Source organism: Rhinolophus hipposideros, assembly GCF_964194185.1.
Source record: "Rhinolophus hipposideros genome assembly, chromosome: 3".
In the NCBI taxonomy this organism is placed as follows: domain Eukaryota; kingdom Metazoa; phylum Chordata; class Mammalia; order Chiroptera; family Rhinolophidae; genus Rhinolophus; species Rhinolophus hipposideros.
In genome coordinates, this window is record NC_138049.1 from 30,849,590 (window position 1) to 30,869,646 (window position 20,057).

At 39.0% G+C, this 20,057-nt stretch overlaps 1 protein-coding gene across 2 annotated transcripts in view; it reads left to right on the plus strand.

The window, feature by feature from the left end:
- The first annotated feature begins 609 nt into the window (after positions 1-609).
- The window catches only part of ARHGAP18 (Rho GTPase activating protein 18), a 124,569-nt gene continuing 105,121 nt past the window's right edge, over positions 610-20,057 (plus strand). Inside the window, exon 1 of one of the 2 annotated variants that reach the window (XM_081044484.1) lies at positions 610-823. In XM_081044484.1, coding sequence (XP_080900610.1) covers positions 621-823 — 203 coding nt within the window. In that variant the 5' untranslated portion in view covers positions 610-620. Of the gene's footprint in view, positions 824-7,304; positions 7,376-20,057 lie in introns of those variants that run through there. The other variant, XM_081044485.1, reaches the window with a different exon arrangement.

Here is a 20,057-nt window from a genome sequence, read left to right on the forward strand (position 1 = left end):
TTTTCCTATGCTCAGTAATAACATTTAACAGTGATGATAGATGTTGTTCTTTTTGGTTTTGAAGAATGTTTTGGTAAAAGCAAGAGGTAAACTTGGCATTGGCTTTTACGGGAAAGAAGACCACATTGCAGGATACACAATGATTTTTATGAGGATGTTTTCAACTGGACAGAAGGAGTGAATAAAGCCTTTCTTGTGACCTGTAATTGCAGTTTTGCAGCAGGTTCATTGGTTTCTGCTGTGGTTACTGTTATCGCTGAACCTGAAGGGGTTAAGAATTGTCCTTACTCATGTTACATGAAGTAGCAGAAATTATCAGATGGAAACAGGAATTGGGAAGGGAAAAAAAGGCTCTGCAGTAACTCGTTGTTTCCTAGCCAAGCCGGCATGTACTGAAATTGATGAGAGGAGCCTACAACCTGGCAGTTTAATCAGATCTGAATTTCTCCTGGGTGGTGGCAACAAGTCACCACCTATCCCCTAACTAAAGCCACTCTGAGTGGAATGGTAGAAACAATACTGAGTCACAGCTCTTTTCATTGGAGAGCCAGGCAGTCCTTCAGTGGAGAGGCCCCGCCCCTCCCGTGTGAATCGCTGGCTGCGGGAGGAGGAGCCGGCGAATGTTAATGAGTGGAGTTGCCCGGGCGAGCCAGGAACTTCATTCTTCTTTTCTGTGTCGAGACTGCAGAAATTATGCCCCTTCTCTCACCATGAGCTGGCTTTCCAGTTCCCAGGGAGTTGTGCTAACCGCCTACCACCACAGCAGCAAGGATCAGGCCGTGGGGGAGAGCCAGGGCAAGGATGGGGAGCAAGCCACCTCGAGGTAAGCCCTGGTGGAAAGCCAGAGAACAAAACAAAAACCTCCTACCTGCTCCAGGAAAAAAGTGACAGGGAAGTTGGTGTGGGGAGAAAGAGGACTCCGCGTGTGGAACCTAACCTCCTACAGCAGCAGAAATGCTTGGCAGGGGTTCTCTATGGCCTTTGCATGTCATCCAGCCCAAGTCTGAAATAGCCCATATAATTACTGGTGAAGAAGGATAAGAAGGAACCGGGGCTATGGCTGTCAGACTTGTTGCTCAGCAGGTGCATTTGCAAATGCTGAAAGATCAAATGACTATATTTGAAACACTTCCTCTGAGATGGAATTCTTGAATGGGCTAGAGGCTCAGCTGCTGGAACTGCCGGCTGGGAAAGTGTGCCAGCAAGCCGGGGGGGAGCTGTTCATTGCACAAGCTGCTGTTAGCGTGTAGTTTTTTTGTGCCCTGTCCTTGCTGAATGCAAACTTCTTAGGCAAAAAGCCCAAGAAAGACACTGGCCTGTGGCAGTATGTTTCATGTTCTTTTGTGTATGTGGATTTTTGGGGGGTGGATGTGGGGACTTTCAAAACGGAGTTTTTGTCAGGAGCCAGTCTTCTGCTGCCAGAGTGAAAAGTGGTTAATGTTAAATCACTTTATAGGTTGAGAGGGCAAATGTTCTACAGACCACTGAGTTGCGCGGTACCTTTCTCTCTATCTGTGTACTTTGTTCTGTTTTCCAAGGGCTTTTTTCCTTTTTCCCCTTAACGACCTTCTCCCTAGCTGAATATTTTTAACTCAGTCTTAGATATAAATTGTAAATATTGGCCTAGACGCCTGCAAAAAGCAAATGCTACCCTAATTGTGTAGGACACTAAATTCCTTATCAGCAAGCATGGTTCCTCTTTGACGTTGAATGTGATGATAAAACCTTTGTTCCTGTGTGACTGATGCTTATGCCGCAAGCTGAAATAATGCCTTCTTTCATTTGTTTTAAAACCTCCACATGTGGGGGAGGGGAATAAAAATCAAAGGAATGGCTATAATACTTTGCCTTAGATTCCCAGGTTGACCAGAACTTTTCCTCGCATAGCAACCACAGGATGTAGTCCACGGAATGAATTCATTTCCAGAGATAAAAGGGAATTGCTGCTTGTGCCTTAGATGAGTTACCAGTTTATTTTCTACTGTTTTAAGTGTTTTCTGTGATAGATCATAAAGGGTTTTTGTCTGTGTTTCTGTAGAACACTGCTGTAGTAGGAACCTTTCAGCAGGAAGCAGCCTGCGACACCAACCCCCTGCCATCCATAACTTGGAGTCCACATGACAGTCAAAATGGCCAGAATTGTGTAAATTTTGCACATTCTCCTGTGACTTTATTCTGGGGTGGCCTGAGGAGCTGAGCTGAATCTTGGATCTTGATTGTGAGAGTGGAAAGAACCTTAGGGACACTGAGTCCAAACTTCTCATTTTCACCTCAAGGACTCAAACCTCAGGAATTAGGTTGTTACAAGGTCTGTGGTTCTAGGCCATTGCCTCGGGGCTGCTTATCCAGTTCTGGAGACTTTATGTTGTGTTTGCAGTTTTTATAGCCTGTTGTGGGTGGCCTATACCTGAGTGGGTTGAGAGAACACAAGAGAGGAACGGATCATTCTCAACCTGTGCCAAAGCAGAATCTAGAGGTACTGAGGTGGCAGAGTGGGCAGCTGCTCACACAGAGTGCTCTCCTGGGGCTGCTATAGCAGGTCTGATCCCAAATGCCTCCCTTGCTGGCTGTCAAATTGCTTGTTCATAACGACCCCAAATTCCCAACACTGACTAGGGTCCTTAGGTGCAGTTATTGGCTGGAGAAGATGGAAGCCCTGGTTGGAGGGCTGAGAGGAAAGGCAGGACGGAGGGAGGACAGTCCTTATTAGCTTTTGCCCTTAGCGTGGAATAGTGTATCAGATAAGCTTAGTGTTATTTTGGGAGATACCCTGTTTAGACTGGAAGGGTTGAGATACTGGAAGTGAGTGGGAGGGGAATGGATGGAGGGTGGAGTGATTTGAGGTTGGGATAGGGTCAAGATTTTACCCACTTAAAAATGGTGGTGGAGGAGGGCATGCACAGGGCTTTGACTCTGGCTGGGATGGTCAGTTAGTGGGAAGCTGCTTGGAGGTAGAAGGTTGATGCGTATTTTAAAAAACTCTTCAAAAGGCAAAACCAAACCTAAACAAGCAAAACTTAAGAAAAGTTAGACTCTGTCCCTTCCCCCACTCACCTATTTAAAAGCTGCTGGAGGGAGCACAGAAATCTAATTGCTTATTGAAAGATTTTTGTCTCTTCAAAGTAACATGCACTTTGAGGAACTATTTAATCAAACATTTAGTTTAATGAGATGAACTCATGCATATGCCATTTGAAAAATATAAATGACTATATAGATGATTTAGGATATTTAGAAAGTGTTTGATTTTTAGCCTTGTCTTACCAAGTCCTTTTTTTTCCCCCCACTGTTTTGGTCTTTGGGGAAGCTGAGATAGTAGGGAACTAATCATTTTGTAAGTTATCTGTTAGTCTAAAATTCCCTCCATTCCATTTACTCCTTTTTATCAGGATACATTCATTAGATGCCAGCTTAAGAAATTCCTCCTACTGATTAGAGCCTCTCAAATATTTACAAAATCCTGTTTTCAATTTATGTTGTCTGATTTCCTCCTCAAAACATTAGGAGTTAAAGAAATACGCTAACATTAGTTGTTCTGACTGACTTGTAGACAGTCAAATGTTTGCAAAGGAAACCACTTTTTATGAGTAGCTATATTTATAAGACTATTTACTTGTTACTTTTCAGGCGGGTTTCTTAATGTTTACTTTTGCAAAGATATTTTTCAAAGAATACTGCATTTTGTCTATTCTTACTGTTTTCTTTTGACTTTCCTGCCATGTTAAGAAAAACTATTGTTTGCTTTGTATCTGTTTTTTTGCTAAATTTTGATAAATACCGTGTTTCCCCGAAAATAAGACCTAGCCAGACCATCAGCTCTAATGCGTATTTTGGAGCAAAAATTAATATAAGACCCAGTCTTATTTTAATATAAGACCAAGTCTAATATAATATAATATAATACCTGGTCTTATATAATATAAGACGGGTCTCATATTAATTTTTGCTCCAAAAGATGCATTAGAGTTGATGGTCCGGCTAGGTCTTATTTTTGAGGAAACACAGTATGAATGTTGAATGACATTTTCCTTCTTATTTGAACTATCAACTCTAGTTGACATGAGATTTTTTTTTTTTTTTTTTTTTTATGTCTGATGAATAGATGTATGGCATTCATCATGTAGGGTCTTGTTTTGTTGACTCCATGCACCATTGATGTTGAATAAGCAGAACCAAGAGGTACTATGTCATGGTGATGTAAACTGTGAAACTCTGAGCTCTGGGGTCAACCTGCCTGGGTTCAAATCCCGACTGTCACTCATTAGCAACCTGGTCTTGGAGGAATTATTTAACTCTCTATTTGTGAATTGAACTTCATACTAGCTTTTACTTCACTGGGAGGATAAAGTGGGATGATCCATGGAAAGCCCAGTACCTGGTTCATAGCTAGCTGCTACTTTCCTTAACAGTAGGTAAAGGAAAGGAAAGAAATTATCGAGCCTTTCAGCATGTAACCTAGTCTTCCTCGTTTGAGAAACATTTTCATAAATATTTTGTTATGTGTGAAGATACCCGGACGTAATCTACGTACTTACCCAAAAATGGCATAACTGAAAATTAACCATAATACAAGGAAGTTCAGGCCTTTGAAGTTTGGAAGACCTTGGAATGTCCTTGGATATACGGCAACAGTTACAATTTGAACTGGTGAAAGCCACTTATAGCAGGCCTGCCTTGGGGCACTCGTGGACCACACTGAAGTCAGCAAACATTGACTTTTCTGGTAAGATGGAGTGTGGGTGGGCCCTCCTTTAGGAGCTACTACCGCCCAGTGTGCCACATGGAAGAGGACTACCATCTTCATATGCTTGGTTTCGTTAGAGACTTTTTCAAGTCTTACCACATTTCTGGGTTCTAGGAACTTACGTAGGAAGCATAACCATTTGGTCACTGAGTCACTCCACCTATAATTGCTAGGCTCTTACTGTATGTCAGGCAGTTGTCCAGGAGCTGGGCTATAATGTAGAACAAAACAGACAAATACCTACGCATGAGACAGGGGAAAGTGGAGTGGAAAATGAAGACCTGAGCAGGTGAGTCTTGCAGGTATCTGGGGATGAGTTAGGGGAAGAGCTTTTGAAGCAGAGAGAGGTTAGGAAGTGTAGAAGCCAGAAGTCTGGAGTGAGTCCAACAGCAAGCACCTCGAGGAACAAAGAGCCCTGCATGGCTGCAGTTGTGGGAATAAATGGGGGTGAGGAGGAGAAAACAAGGTGGGACAGGCAGATCTGATAGCTTTGTAGACCACCTGAAGAATTTAATTTTTCCTCAGAGTGAGATCGGAAGCCAGTGAGTGGAGAGGGTTTTGAATGTGGGAGGAATAGAGCATATTTTGGTTTTAAAAGCCCCCTCTGGCTATTGTGTTGAATGTAGCCTGTAGAGAGGTAAGGACAGACACTCAGAACGGTAAAGCGATGGTGACTTGGGCCAAGGTTTCAGTTGTTTAGGTAGCAGAGGTAGTGAATGCTGAAATATTTTGAAGGTAGAGCCGGTAGGATTTCCTGATGTTTGTGGTATTTGAGCATGAGACTGAAGAGCTTTGCGAGGTTTGGCCTATGCAATCTCATTGGTTTAGATGGGGAAGACTTCCAGAGTGAAAGGAGGTGGGGTGGGCAAGCTCTGCAGCTCAGTTTTAGACGTGCAATTCAGAAACACCTTGAGAGAAGCTTTATGGGAAGGACATGGTTGTCTTTCTTGATGAGGTCAGAGTTTGTACATGAATTCACAGCATTTAAAAAAAAAATCTATGTACTGTATCATGAATAGAGTTCTTTCTTTCTGAATTCGTGTAGTTTCTGAAATTATGTATCTTTTTGTAGGAAAGGGGTGGTAAAGAATTTTTGTAATGCAGTTATGTAATAAGTGAAGTAACATTTCTTTTTATTTTTTCTAACCTTAGCTTTTAAGACATGTTTTCTCATTCTAATTTTGCAGGATTTAGTGACCAAATGCATTTTTAACCTGTCAATATGGATAATTGTTTTCTAAATCAATCTAGTCTTCCACTTCATGACCTAAGAGTACTTTCTAAAAACTTATTTTCTTTATCACTTCATTTAGAAGCCTTATCTGTAATTTTCTCTTGAACTGTGAAAAGACACACCCAGTGTTCCAACTGGGCAGGTTTTATATAGTTTTATATAGTTATGTGATATTTGACTTTTTACTGCCGTCATCTGTGAAGCTTGTGATTTTTGTGGGCCTTTTTCAAGTTATCTTCATGGAATTTATATTAACGTTATGCCTTTCATATGTAAGGATTTGTAAATCTTAAGCCCACCTCTCACCCCACCTCCCTGCCAAAAAAAACACAACTGTTGAAAACTTTCCTTGTTTTCCATGGCACACGTAATTCTTTCACTCTCCACCTGCACTGTGCACCCTTGTCTATCTTTTCTAAGTGGGACTTGTGTTTATTCAAAGGTTTATGTTTGTTCTTTTCATGTTTTAAGTTCTTAGTATTACGCTTTTAAGAGTCTTGCAGCAAAATGAACTCCCCAAAATTGATGCACTTCACAATGTTCATGATTGCTACTGGACTGTATGCCGATTAAGCTTAAATCGGACCACCAAAATGATTTTTTTTCTCTTATTTGTAAATTCCTTGTTAGCTGTAAACATGAGTATCGTTCACACATTAGAAAAAGGACCCAGCATTCTAGACGCCAAGGCTGCACTTATCTGAAGTGAAGTTTCCTATGTTCCATGGTCATGGGTCTGTGAGGTCTCCCTCCCTTTGGCTGCCTTTTCTCTGATGCCTCTTCTTGATTTAGATCTGTCCAAGGGTCCTGACAGGCCTCTCTACTTGTCATCCTAGTGGTATCAATGTGAGAGAGCTCAGAACTGCAGAAACTTGAGGCATCCAGGCTGTTGCTTGGGTGGTGATGGTGTTGGGGGGGGGGAGTGGAAGGGTTAGGGTGAGGAGGAGCAGTTAACAGCATGATCTTCATACTTGGTTTGAGAAAGGTGTGCTGTCAGTTTCTCCTGAGCTCTCTCCTCTAGGTGATTTCTGTCCTTATGCAAACCTTTCATTTCATACAAATACTTCTGAGATGGAATGTTTTGTTGTAAAAGTTTTGGGTGGTACTGATATTTAATGATTTTTTTCTTTTTTCTTTCAATGGTACCGATAGGAGGAAATAGAGAATAAGAAGTCTTATTTGAGCAGAGTGGGAATGAATAAAGTTGTTACAAGTAGATCAGGGCAGAGGGAGCAGGAGGGATGATGTAAGGGACAGATTCTTTTTACTTCTATGATTGTTGCTGTGAGCTGGCCAAGTTTATCCCTTTTTTTTTTTTTTTGCAAGAAGTAAACAGAAACCATAGAGACGAGTGTGGTCAGTTAATACATCTGGAGTCTTTCCCATACTCAAGTCCAGTAAGTATCTGAATTCTGTGTTGAAAAAGAGCATGAAATGTCATCTCTTTTACACGTGTTATTTGGTAGTTGCTTTTTGGCTGCAAAGAACCCTTACGTGTCTTTAGGGACAATGAGGTTTTTTGCAGGCGTGTCTGCCACAGGGAAAGGAGACCTCACCTGTCCTTTTCCCTCAGCAACTGGCCACGTGGTCTGTTGGCTCTCTCTTTAAGACTTTATTCTTTTCTGTCTACTGGCTTTATAATCTCATCATTCCGAGCTACAGCATAGCTTTTAATAGATTCCTCAACTTGTTGCCATCTGTCATCTTATATCTCATGGCAAATAGACCCATCTCGCGCTTTCCTAATTTCAAATTCTTGAGGCATCTGATTTGCCAGTGAATTTTTTTGAGTGTCCCCAGACAGCCTATGATTTGACTATATGGGATCTCTCTCTCTCTCTCTCTCTTTTTTTTTTTTTTTTTCATTTGGGGTCTTTTTAGAGAAGCAGAGCCTGTGGGTAGGACAGATTCCTGTAGAAGGGATGTCACATCTTTGTGAAGATGTTTAGAATGTGGCATCTTTGTTAAGCTATGTAGGACATCATACCTTTATCTGTTTCCTCATCTATGAAATGAGCATAATAATGCTCTGTCTGCTTCACAGAGTTAATTGTAAAGATCAAATATGTAGCTTTGGAGAGTTTTCAAAAAATATGCAGGTGAGGAGTATTATTACAAATCCTTTTCAATACTAAATCTTAAATTTTCCCCTAGACATTTCACTCACTGAACCAGAATTGTCATGCTGAACTTTTTCGTTTATTTGCATTTTACTTTTTTTGCTGTGTACTAAAATGTAAGTTCCTTGGGGTAGAGACCTTGCCTTTTTTTGTCCTTTACACCTAGGCCTTAGCAAAGTGCTTGACCTACCCCAGGCAGGTAATAAAAGTTTGAATAAATGAATGAGTGTGAGAGGGAGGAGGGTGTAGTGATTACAGACACAGACTTTGGAGCGAAACCGTCCAGGTCGGAGTCCTGGTTCTGTCATTAAATAGCCTTGTGACTTTGGACAAGTTGTTTAATGGCATAGGACCTCAGTTTTTTTTTTTTTCTTTTGCAAATTGGGGATACTAATCCCTTATTCAAGAGTTTATGAGGATTGAATGAGTTAATATAGGTAAGGTACTTAGAAGAATGCTTGACATAAAGCACTATTTTCTGTGATGATTCAGGGCAGTCAAAGATGGTGAATTAATTTGGAAATACTGCTAGAAAGCATTTTTGAGATTGATTTGTAAATGGTTTGGGAAAAGCATGTTTACTTTAATGCATATGCAGTATAGCCTCTTAATTTTAACATTTGTGGGATGAGTTATAAAATACTTAAGATTATATTTATTTTAATGACTACGAAAACTACCCAAAATATATCTTAAAGAGGGCTTTAAAGGTATCGAACCCATGTTAGGACCAGGTGAGGCTTTTGAGTAGTTTTTTATAGTTTAGTTTGGGCAAATGTAAATTTTTAAATAATTTGTTACTCTTAATAAGATGGAAAATCATGTCTTGTGGAAGGAAGAAAAGTTATTTGCTCATATCTCTCAAAGAGCGAATTGACTCTAGGTTATTTGAATACTTGCAGGTAAATGTACTGCTGTATCACTATAGCTAAAGTAACGTATTTGAGGAAAGGATGGTTTTACACCTTTTTCCCCTTAAAATATATGTGTGTACTTTATGAACCACTCTTGGTCTTGACCAAGAAGTGATTTTTCCTGGAGCAGAGCTCAGTTGATGATATCCATGGCATAGATCTGGGGGATGTGCCCCCCCAACTTTCCCATCCCTGTGTCCCATCTTCTTTCTCATTTAGTGCACATCTTTGAAAACTGTGCTGCTGATTTCCCTCTTCATCCATATTGTCAATAATAAATTTACCTTGTATGACTACTGTGCACTGTGCCCTAGGCTAGGAACCTGTCTACATAGCCAGCTCTCAAATCCTTCCCTATACCTGCACTTCAAGTTGCTATATATAAACTGCAGCTCCTGCTTCCAAAAGGCTCATGAGAGCAGCCTGTTTGCTTCCACCTCTAAGAAACTGGGGACTTTTTTTGTTGAAGTGGAAGTATCTAGAGGAAGGAATGAGGTGGTGAACTGGAGGGAGGAGAGAGATGTATGCTACTTAGAAATGCGAAAGCCATTTTCTATAGGGAGAAAAGAGCATTGTAGTGCTGGAGACCCTGCTTGCTGTGCCATGTGTCATGTGGGGGGGCCTGCGGGATCTCAGCTCCCAATCTCCCCACATAAGAAGACAGGATGTGGCTAGGCCAAAAAGGAACACCCACGGAGCCATAGGTAGGGGAGTCATACCAGTATATTCTCTCTGATGGCTGGGCGAGACACACACAGTAGTAGCCACACGATCCACAGTCCGCCATTCACTTCTCTGACTGCCAACCAACCAATCCATCATCGCAGCCCCGCAGATACATCAGTAGCCTATTGGCTAACCGGTTACAGCTGATGGCCAACTAATCACAGCTGATGGTCATTCACTACCTGAGCCAGCACCTCCCAGCAAAGGCGAGAGCCTGGAAACTGCTCTCTGGGACACTGTCCCCACAAGCATAAATGATATTTAAATTCCATGGAGCTTTATTTCTCTAGTAGTTACATTTGATGGGTTAATTGATTTCTTTCCACTAGCTACAAAACCCCAAACACCATGTATTTGTAGCATTGCTGACTATGGGAAAATGTGTTCTGAGGTCCCAGTACAGGCTTAGAAATATAACTGTTTGGAACCCAAATAAAATCTTCAACTAAATTGGGATTACAATTCAGTGTTTCTTTGTTGCCTCTCAGGATCTTTGTTTACTGAGATGTGAAAGTGTTCTTTTGCTGCTTTGTGTTTCCCAAGATACAGGGTATATCTGCACACTCCAATAAGTATGTCTTCCATGTCTCCTGAAACTGTGCATGGTTTTCATTAGGGGTTATGCATGTGCTTGTCTAAATTTGTCATTTATTTTGGAAGATTTAAGAAGATGGAAATTGATATATGTCCTTGTTAGTCTAGTTGAATGAGATTAGAACTATATAATGTCATTAATTTTATAAACTAGGAAATGGCTTAACATCTTGCTTCTGTAAAACTGGAAATGTGTAGAAAAATATTGGGATTCAATTAACAAAATGTTAGAGTTTGGCTGTAGAGAGCTCTGAATGCTAATGTCTGTCAGATACCATCTATATTTTGTGGAAAATAGTAGGGATTATATATTGTTGACGGGCAGCAAAGATTAAAATCCTACCTAGGAAGAGATTTGAGTAAGTTAGAAAGGCATAGAGGATATGTAAATATGGAATTTCTTACATTTTAAATTATATTTAAAAAAATCTTAATATGTATTTTAACTAAATAACTGTGAAGGTCTTTACTGAGTATAAATGATAAGCGTAGAATAAAATAAATGTAAGAATTCCTGGGAAGAGCTTCTTATATCATTAAAATGGATTCCAAAACAACTTTTTCAGTATCATATTTAGAAAGCTGTGAGATAGGTCTCTCTTTTGAGATATAAAACTTTAAAAGAATTTGTTGAGTAATTGAGATTTGGTTTGGGTAAGGAAAGATATCTGGCAACTGAAAGTTGAAAGGAACTTTGGCTATTTATAGGTGGTCTAGAAACATGTAACTTGACCAACTTATTCTATAATTAATGTTTTTACTAGAGTTACTGAGTGTGTGTGTTTATTTCTCTCTGGTCCAAATAATACAGTCAAAGCTATGGTCCATCATCTGATAGAAGTTATTTGGGTCAAGATAGAAGTAAATTTGTGTGTGTGTGTGTGTGTGTGTGTGTGTGTGTGTGTATACACATATATGTACATATATATTTTAAACAAACCATTGATTGTTAATTTTTTATTATTATTGAAAATGAGGATATATATGCTTTAGTATTTCCAGACTAAAATTCTTTTGAATTATAACATTTTTTGCATAATTTTATATTATAGTGTAATCACACAGTGATATCACTGGATAAATTTTGGTAATTACATACGTGTATTAATCCTTTGCTCCCTGTTTCTTAGGGAAAGGTTTATTTACTTATAAATAGAGGTCTAGTAGGTTATGTAATAAATGAGTGAAGTGGATGACTGAAAAGTGCAGGCCTCATGAAAATTTGGGTTTGAGTAGAAAATGTTAGCTAGAAATTTTAGGATACTGAGTGAGCCCCCAACAATCCAGGCAGGGTCTGGCCCAGGTACCATGAGTTTGTGATCCCTATCCTGAAGGTCAAGGTGGTTGTTTCAGTTATCTGTTGCTGTGTAACATACCACACCAACTTAGTGGTTTAAAATAAGTTTTCTTTCTTGATTCTGGATGATTACCATCAAGTTCTTTCTTGGGGTCCATTAAGGAAGATGGGGGTCATCAGAGGCTTCTTTATGTCCAGATTTGATACCTGGACTGATGGGTCATCTGTTTCTCCTTGTATAGTTTCTCCACATGATGAGCTTGGGCTTCCAATTATAGCTTGGCAGTATCAGAGTAGTCAGCCTTTCTATACTCTTGCTGGCTTACCCCAGAGTGATTCTAAGAAATCTAGGTAGAACCTGCCAGGCTTCTTAGGGTCTAGCCTCAGAAGTTACTCAGTGCCACTTGGCCATATTCTATTGACCAATTGATCATAGGCCAGCTCAGATTCAAGAGCATGGAAGAATAGGCTTTACCTCTATGGCTTGCACATAGAGAGACCATCTTTGGCAACAAGTTACTCGGTTATCATTCCAGTCTCTGTCTGTATCTGTCCCTTTGTGCCTTTGCTGGTCTTATTATCTGTGGCTCATATATAGAAACCTCTGTTCCTTGGAGCTTGAGTTTAAAATTCTCCACTAGTGTATACATATCCTATGTGCATTTATCTTTTTGCTTTGCTTTGTTAGGTAAGTTTATACTGGAGAATTTTTTCTATTCATCAAGAATGTAAATGCCTCAAGCAATGGCCTAATTTTCTTTATCCTAAGCATTACATAGATTCAGTATCCTGTATATAATATGAGGTTGGTGCAAAAGTAATTGTGGCTTAAAAGGTTAAAAATAATTGTGAAAACTGCAATTACTTTTGCACCAACTTAATAATAATTCAACTGTATTTGTGAATTGATATTTGATATTTTGGAAGGATTGCATTTTTATTGTTTGCTTTTTTTCTTTATAGAGCTTTTTTTCTTTTCACCATAACTTACGTTTGAATCTCAAAAAATGTTTTTTAAAAAAGAGTCTAGATCTAAATTTGAATTTGGGAAGAATAGAGTCCCGAGAAGTGAGATCCTCCTTGTAAAGAACATGGCCCCTCCTATTTGATAGCAGCAAAGTTGCCAAAGGACCTTATTTGTTTGCATCCATCCAGTGGTATTTATGCTAAGGGATTGTTGGACACAGATGTAGTACTTTGGAGTACATAATATTTTTGAGATTATATAGTGCATATGGAAAACAGCCCAGAAGCTATGTAAAAATTAATTGCCATTATTTGAATTACTTGGTTTTTCTACTCCCAGTGCATCAGTTACATTTAGCAGTCGTCCGATAACTGCCATCTTTGAGCCCTCACATACTGAGGCATCACAGTAGGATTTCTTTCCTTTCTTGTTCAGAAACTTTTGCTTTATTATAACTATTATTAAACTGTGTTTGCTTCTTGCCACACTTCCTTCAAAGCAAAGAGGACGATAAATGGCCAGGACACCCTCTGAACTTTGGGTGGGGGGAGTGTTTCTCCCTTAAAGAAGGGAAATATTTTTGAACAGTACTTTAAAATTAGAATATGTTTACATTTCTTTAAATTTTTTTTTTTTTGTATCTCTACCTTAGGGCTTCCATTGTATTTGTGAGAACCTACTATATCAAATTATTTGTCTATAGAAATGATGGTAATGTTTTACTTGTCAGGTTACTTACTTCTTAAGATTTAAGGGTCATTTAGAGAAATACATTTTCACCAATTTTTCCAATTTTCACCAATACTATAGATTGAAAATCCTATCATCTTCATTTTGCAAGCAAAGGAAAGAAACTACAATTGACTCTTGGACAGCACAGATTTGAGCTGTGTGAGCCCACTTATATGCAGATTTTTTCAATAAATATAGTGGAAATTTTTTTTGCAGATTTGCGACCATTTGAAAGAACTCACGTACCTTATGATTTTCTTAATAACATTTTCTTTTCTCTAGCTTACTTTTCTTTGTAAATATATAGTATATATTATACGTAACACAAAATATATGTGAATCAACTGTTTATGTTATTGGTAAAGTTTTGGGTCAACAGTGGACTATTAATAGTTAAATTTTGGAGTAGTCAAATTTATGTGGATATTCGACAGCGCCCCTAACCCCTGCATTGTTCAAGGGTCAACTGTATTCCCTTTTGAGCTTAGTTTGAAGCCTGCAGATTAAAAACAGAGTCCAGGCTAGGTTTCCTAAAAACGAAAGGCCCGTTCTAATAGCTTTTAATACATTTCAGTAGAGACTAATACTTTGTTAATCTGATTAAAGTGAAATTTCTTCAATAAACAAGCCAAAGTGTTGGATCGTTGTTTCCCAAGTTGTGTGGCGAACACTACTACTAGTGTTCTAACTAGTGTTCTAGGGGTTCTATTAAAAAAAAAGGATTTTGTGATCTAATATTTTGGTGTAAACAAAGTTCACTGCAGAACTTCTTGTACCATATAATATCTTAGCATGTATTATGAATTCCTAAAAAATTAGTAACAACAAACATATCCTCAGATCCTTTTTCTTTTTAGAACTCTTATTGCCAATGTTCCAGGGAACACAATTTGTGAAATCCCAAAATATTGCTGTTTGTTTATATGTGAAAAATTTGTATACTTTGGAATTAGTAACATTTTTTAGGCTTTTTTGTATTATTATTATTATTATTATTATTATCATTGGTAAATTGGTCTTCTTTTGGTGACCACCATCCATTTTACTGATACTGACATACCCTGCTGAGTCTCTCTTTGGTGAACATGTTTCCACAGTAAAGATATTTCTTACTTTTTAATACCCAAGCTTCCCAGAACATAAATCTTTTAATACAACAATTTTTAGCTTATGTTTTTGTAGGGAAAATTTATAGGCATGCCTGCAAATCCAATATGACATTTTAAACACAAATGTGGGGAAAATATCTCGAGTTACATTTTTAGTATGATGTGGGCATCTTGAAGACATCCTCAATGTCAGCTAAGAGGATATATGCCATGTCACTGCCTAAAAACAATAGTTCTTTGATCTTCTAAATAGCGTTTTAGACATTTTGCTTTCCACACACTAGTTTGTTAATTATGTGTTGGAGTGGTGCCGTGTGTTACGTTTTAGAGAACTGGTTGAGGGTCTTGGATAGACATGCGATATGTTATCTTTTCTGAAAAGACTAAGACAGACTGAGGTGTTTGTTTCTTTGTTTTAGAACATGGGTTTTTGGGTAAGCATTACTGCCACTAGTTAGAGAGACTATCTTAACTCATTTAGTCCTCATAACAACCTGAGCAGGTAGGTAATACTATTCCTAATTTCTCAGGAAGAAATAGAGGCATGGGAAAGGAAAGTAACTTGCTTGAGGCCCTACAGCTAGTTAAGTTGCAGGACTGGGAACTGGACCTGGGCAGTCTGCTGCCAGGATCTTCACTGCAATGCCATTCATAGAAATTACTTGTTTCCAACTTTTGTAAAGTGAATGTGGTTCCTAGAAGTACATACAGAGGAAGTTAAATTACAATGGAGTATTTGATTGTCTGATAGTTTGTGTTCACGTTTATAATAATGAAAACTCTGTTTTCTTTGGTATTGAGGAACGTTATGCCAATCTGGAGTCTAAGCAATTTACTGGTAGTAAAATAGGCACTTGTGGAAATCACCTTAACTACGTTCAGGCTACAAGATACCATTTACTGAATGAAGCAATAAATAGTTTTACTAAATTCTGACACGTAATAAATAATTTTGTGTATCCCTGAAGTGTCTCCTGGCATTTTGTGGTCAGCTATTCATGTAACTGGGCAAATTGTATCATAGAGGAAAAGAAAAACAAATATTTATTGAATACTCTCTATGTTCACATGTTTAAAATGAAATTTGTTTTAATTCTCATATGGTAACAGTTATTATCCTTGTCTTAAAGAAGAGAAAGGTCATGTATATGTAACAACTGGTCTTACATCACATATCTTGTACATAGATCGATTCAGGTTTGAACCCTGGTCATTTACATTCTACTGACAGGCATAGCGTAAAGTGCAGTTATCTCCCTTCATAGTTTTTGTCTACTCGAAGCACGTGTGTCTGAATGACAGTGGGGCCTGAGTTCATGGGAAGGATGTCTTTTGTGGCAGGCTCCGATCTAGGTCTTTCAAAGCAGCAGTCTGAACGTGCCATGGTTGTGGTGGGGCCTTCAGAAACTGATGGGGAAGTAAAGGTTCCTGTAGATAGCATGGAGAAGAAAGCCCAGGACTGGGGCCTCTTTGCTCTCTCCATCCGTTGGTATTTATAAACTGGGAACTCGCTTGAAATGCATTGAAAATGTCCTGGAACCAGCATGACACAGTAACAAGATATGCCTTTAAAATAACTACTGCCACCACCACCATTGTCATTAGGTGGTTATATTTTTCTACCAAAGCTGAATAATCAGCTTTACCCTAGAAGCGGGACATTGAGACAGGCGTGAGAACACACTGTCTTCATGTCTTCATGCTAACAATCTGGATGGCCTCAGTGCGCTTTCTGTTGCATGAGAACTTCCCATTGAAATCCAAATGAGCAATTCTCTTTTGCTGTGAACGTGTGGAAATGTCACAGTTGCTATCGAACTCATTTTCACTTACTAAAGTCATTCAGGTCCTTCAGGGGCCGCAAGGACATTAAAGTCTTGGCTTACCACAGACCCAACTGTCTCCAAATAAAATGACCTATTTGGTGTTTTAAAAGTGCTTGTGATTACATTATGGAAAACAAGAAGGTGGTGAGTGAGGGCTGGCTGGTTGGAGAGCATACACTTAGTAACTATCTTTTTAGCCATGAGTATTTTTCATAGCAACTAGATTTTCTCTGGTTGTAACTACGAACCAAGTGATGAACTCACCACAACTCTTTCTGGAGCTTCCCCACTTTTAGGCAAAGCAATTTGAAACTTGTCAAAAAGCCAGAGTTTGGGGATTGCCTTATTCTTGGTCCTAAACCTAGACCTGTTTTGTAAATGATTTCCGGGCCAAGGTGTCCCTGCATGACATGTTCCCATAAATGTCCTGCTGCCACAAATTGCTAATCTTAGCACAAATAGAATTCTGTGTCCACTCAAAGTGCTGCTTTCCTAGGATACCATCTCTGTGCAGCTCACCAGGTAGAATTCTTTCTTTGGGTGAGATCTGCACACTTTCCTAGTTCTCCCGCAAGATTCTGTGCTTTTTTAACTCCTTGACATTAAAGCCTTACAGATCCTCAACATGATATCCATATGTCTGTACCTGGGCGAATAGTTCGCATGGAGTGATCTTACAAAACTACAGAGAACCCAGTGCAGGGAACACAGGGAGGGGAAGGAAAATATGAGCCCTGTGCTGCCAGGGAATCCAGACATGATGGGATAGTCTTGAGAAAGGGGCCCTTTGAGGCTGCTTAACTCCCTGGACAACCTGCCTCTTTGGGGAGAAGGAAGGAAGCATGCATTTTGTAAAACGTAAAACATTTCACAATGTAAAAACAAAATCTACAAGAAAGCCCAGGATAAGCACCTCTCCCCCTTCTTCTCAGTCTAGGGAAGGAGGGGTCCCTGGGCTTCAGGGTGACACACAGAAAAGTGGACAGAGGACTGCAAGAAGAGAGCAGTTATGGAGGTGACAGTTGCTTCTGTCCCCTTACAGAGGTACTAGCAGTGTCAGCCCTGAGGTAGCCCAGGGCCAGGTTCTACCGTGTTTCCCCCAAAATAAGACCGAGTTTTATATGAATTTTTGCTCTAAAAAATGCATTAGGGCGTATTTTCAGGGGATGTCTTATTTTTCACGTACAACAATCTACATTTATTCAAATACCATCATGCCATCTTCTGGAACATCGTCAGAACATACTAAATGTGTCCGTCTGGCGGACAATCTTAACTGGGGCTTCTTTTCGGGGTAGGTCTTATTTTCGGGGAAACACGTAAGTGGTTGCAAGAGGAGGCAGCTCCTGAGACACCTGTGGGACTGAAAGTGGCCTGCAGGAGCAGCCCAAGACCGTCGACGGCTGCTGCGGGCCAACCAGGGGTAGGAGCCTCAGTCTGCTGGGCATAGCCATTACCAGCGCTGTTGGCTGCAGGGGGGTGTGGAGGGAGCCTTTTGGGGACTTGAAAACAGACTGTGGGCAGGAGAAGATTCTGGTAGGGACATGGATGGGATATCTGCAAGAGACCTTTTGTTTATTGCCATTGTGGGATAGGTAGTTCACATCCCTCAGTTACGCTTCCTGGGTAGGTGTACCTCCTGTTCAGGTGGACCTCCTTTTATTTTTTAATTGATAGTACTGAAATTAAAAAATATATGTTATAAAATTTTGTTCTGAAAAACCCTTGGTGAGTAAGTTTTAAAGCTTGGAGAGAGCCAGTCTTCAGATTTCCACCTAAAATTTCAATGATCCAAGCATCTTGAAAACATGATTTAAAGAATGAATTTCATTAGGAAAAACTAGGTTACTGAGTTTAATGTTAAAATGCACAGAATTCATTGTAGGTTGAGATGGTTGAAACAGATGCTCTGCCTGATTCACTGTCTCCCCATCCCAGGCCCCTAGCTCAGCTATTTAAGTGGAGTTCCCCCAGGCTTCTATGGGCCCCACGCTGATAAGATCTGGGGCCAAAGTCTGTGTAGCCCTTTATCAAGGACTGGCTGTGGGAAAGTGTTCCTGTATTTGTGTTTCAGGTGACCATTTCTGAATCATTCACTCCTTTTTCTCCCCCTCCCGGACTTACTACTTCTTACCCCATCTCATTTTTATTAGTGGACTACATTCATGATTGAGTAACCTGTTAAATTGCAAGGATTTTGTGCCATAAGATAACATGCTTTATGTTTGTTTTATCAAAGAACAGCTTAAATTGAGTCCACTATACAAATGATCAAGATGTAAAGCAATCGTTACACTGCTTTTGCATGCCACTAGCATATTTTTTTCAAGAACTCAAAAGTAGTTTATACTGAATAAATGATGTTAGCACTGAAGTGAATTTACAATTTGAGAGAATTTAAGAAAACTTCCACATATTATGAAAGCATGGAAGATTTGTTAGGTCCCTCATGAATCTTCTAAATTGTGACATGTGTTGTTAAGCACATGATCATAGTATGAAATGTTTTCCTTCTTTCTGAGAGGAATAGTAAATGCTCCAAATTTATATAATGCGGTATTATTGATATGTATCCTCTTGTCTATGCATGAATGTTTTCCAAGTGAATATTTGCACTATTTAATATTTTATTTGCATTGCCTCTTGGATAAAAAGTAAATAAGGACAATATTAATTATTTGTTTGAAAATAAACCTTATCTAGAGATTCTAAAATTGTACTTGTGAGTAATATAAACAATACACTGTTTCTTTACTTTCTGAGTTGTCATCATGTTTTATTATATTTGGAGCATGAATCATTTTACATTTGGAGAATTTATATGTAATGAGATGACTGGAAAGTAGGGTAAAAAATGTACCACTTTTGTATAAGCCGTATCAGATATTTAAGAGTTTTCCATTTTAAGTTTAGCATCTGTAGGAATATATCTGATAAGCATATATTTAGTTCTGCTGTAGTTTTATTCATTTTAATGGCCTGTACCACTTTCGGCACTGCAGACGTGAAGATAATATTAGTACTTTATGAATAAGTTCATTTCTACTTATAATTTCTATACAAATCATTTCACATACATACATATGGGTTTACATGGGCATGAGATTTGTATTGATTTTGTGATGAATAAAATGTCATAAATGGACTGGTAAGCCAAAGAAATTACATGTTTTCTTGTTATTAGCATTAGATTCATAATTTAAGCTTATGTAATTTAAGCTTATTTTAAAAACAGAAATTAACTAGCTCCCTTCTAAAATTAAATGACAAGTTGACTCAAGTGGTCAAACTTCTTTGTAGTTTCAGAATTCAGAATGGAAGTTTGAAGGCTGGAATGCCAGGAGTGAGAGAGGTGTGGAAAAGAATTGTTTTTCCAGGGAGGCTGTTGTCTCTGGTCCCCATGAAAAGGAAATGGAAAAATGTATGATTTCTCTGAGTAATGATGAAAAGGAATAGGAAGATGTTTGTTTATCTGTGTATATGTATTTTGCCTTTAAACTTGGAGTGATTTCTGAAACTATGCCAAAAGGACATGTTAATGCACAAACAAGCCCCACAAAACCCTTAAAAATGTGTAAACGGATTATCATTCCTATATCTTTCATCAAAGTCCTCTGGTGAAACTTTCAAGTGCAAAAAACATTATCTGCCCATTTCTCCTTCCTGGGAGAATTGTTGCCTTTCAGCTGTCAGGTTTCTCCTTGTTGTCTTTTGTACTAGAGGTTGATAAGTTTGTTCCCAAACTGCCGACAAGGTCTCAGAAGACTGTCAGGGGAGTGATCATTAGTGGTAGC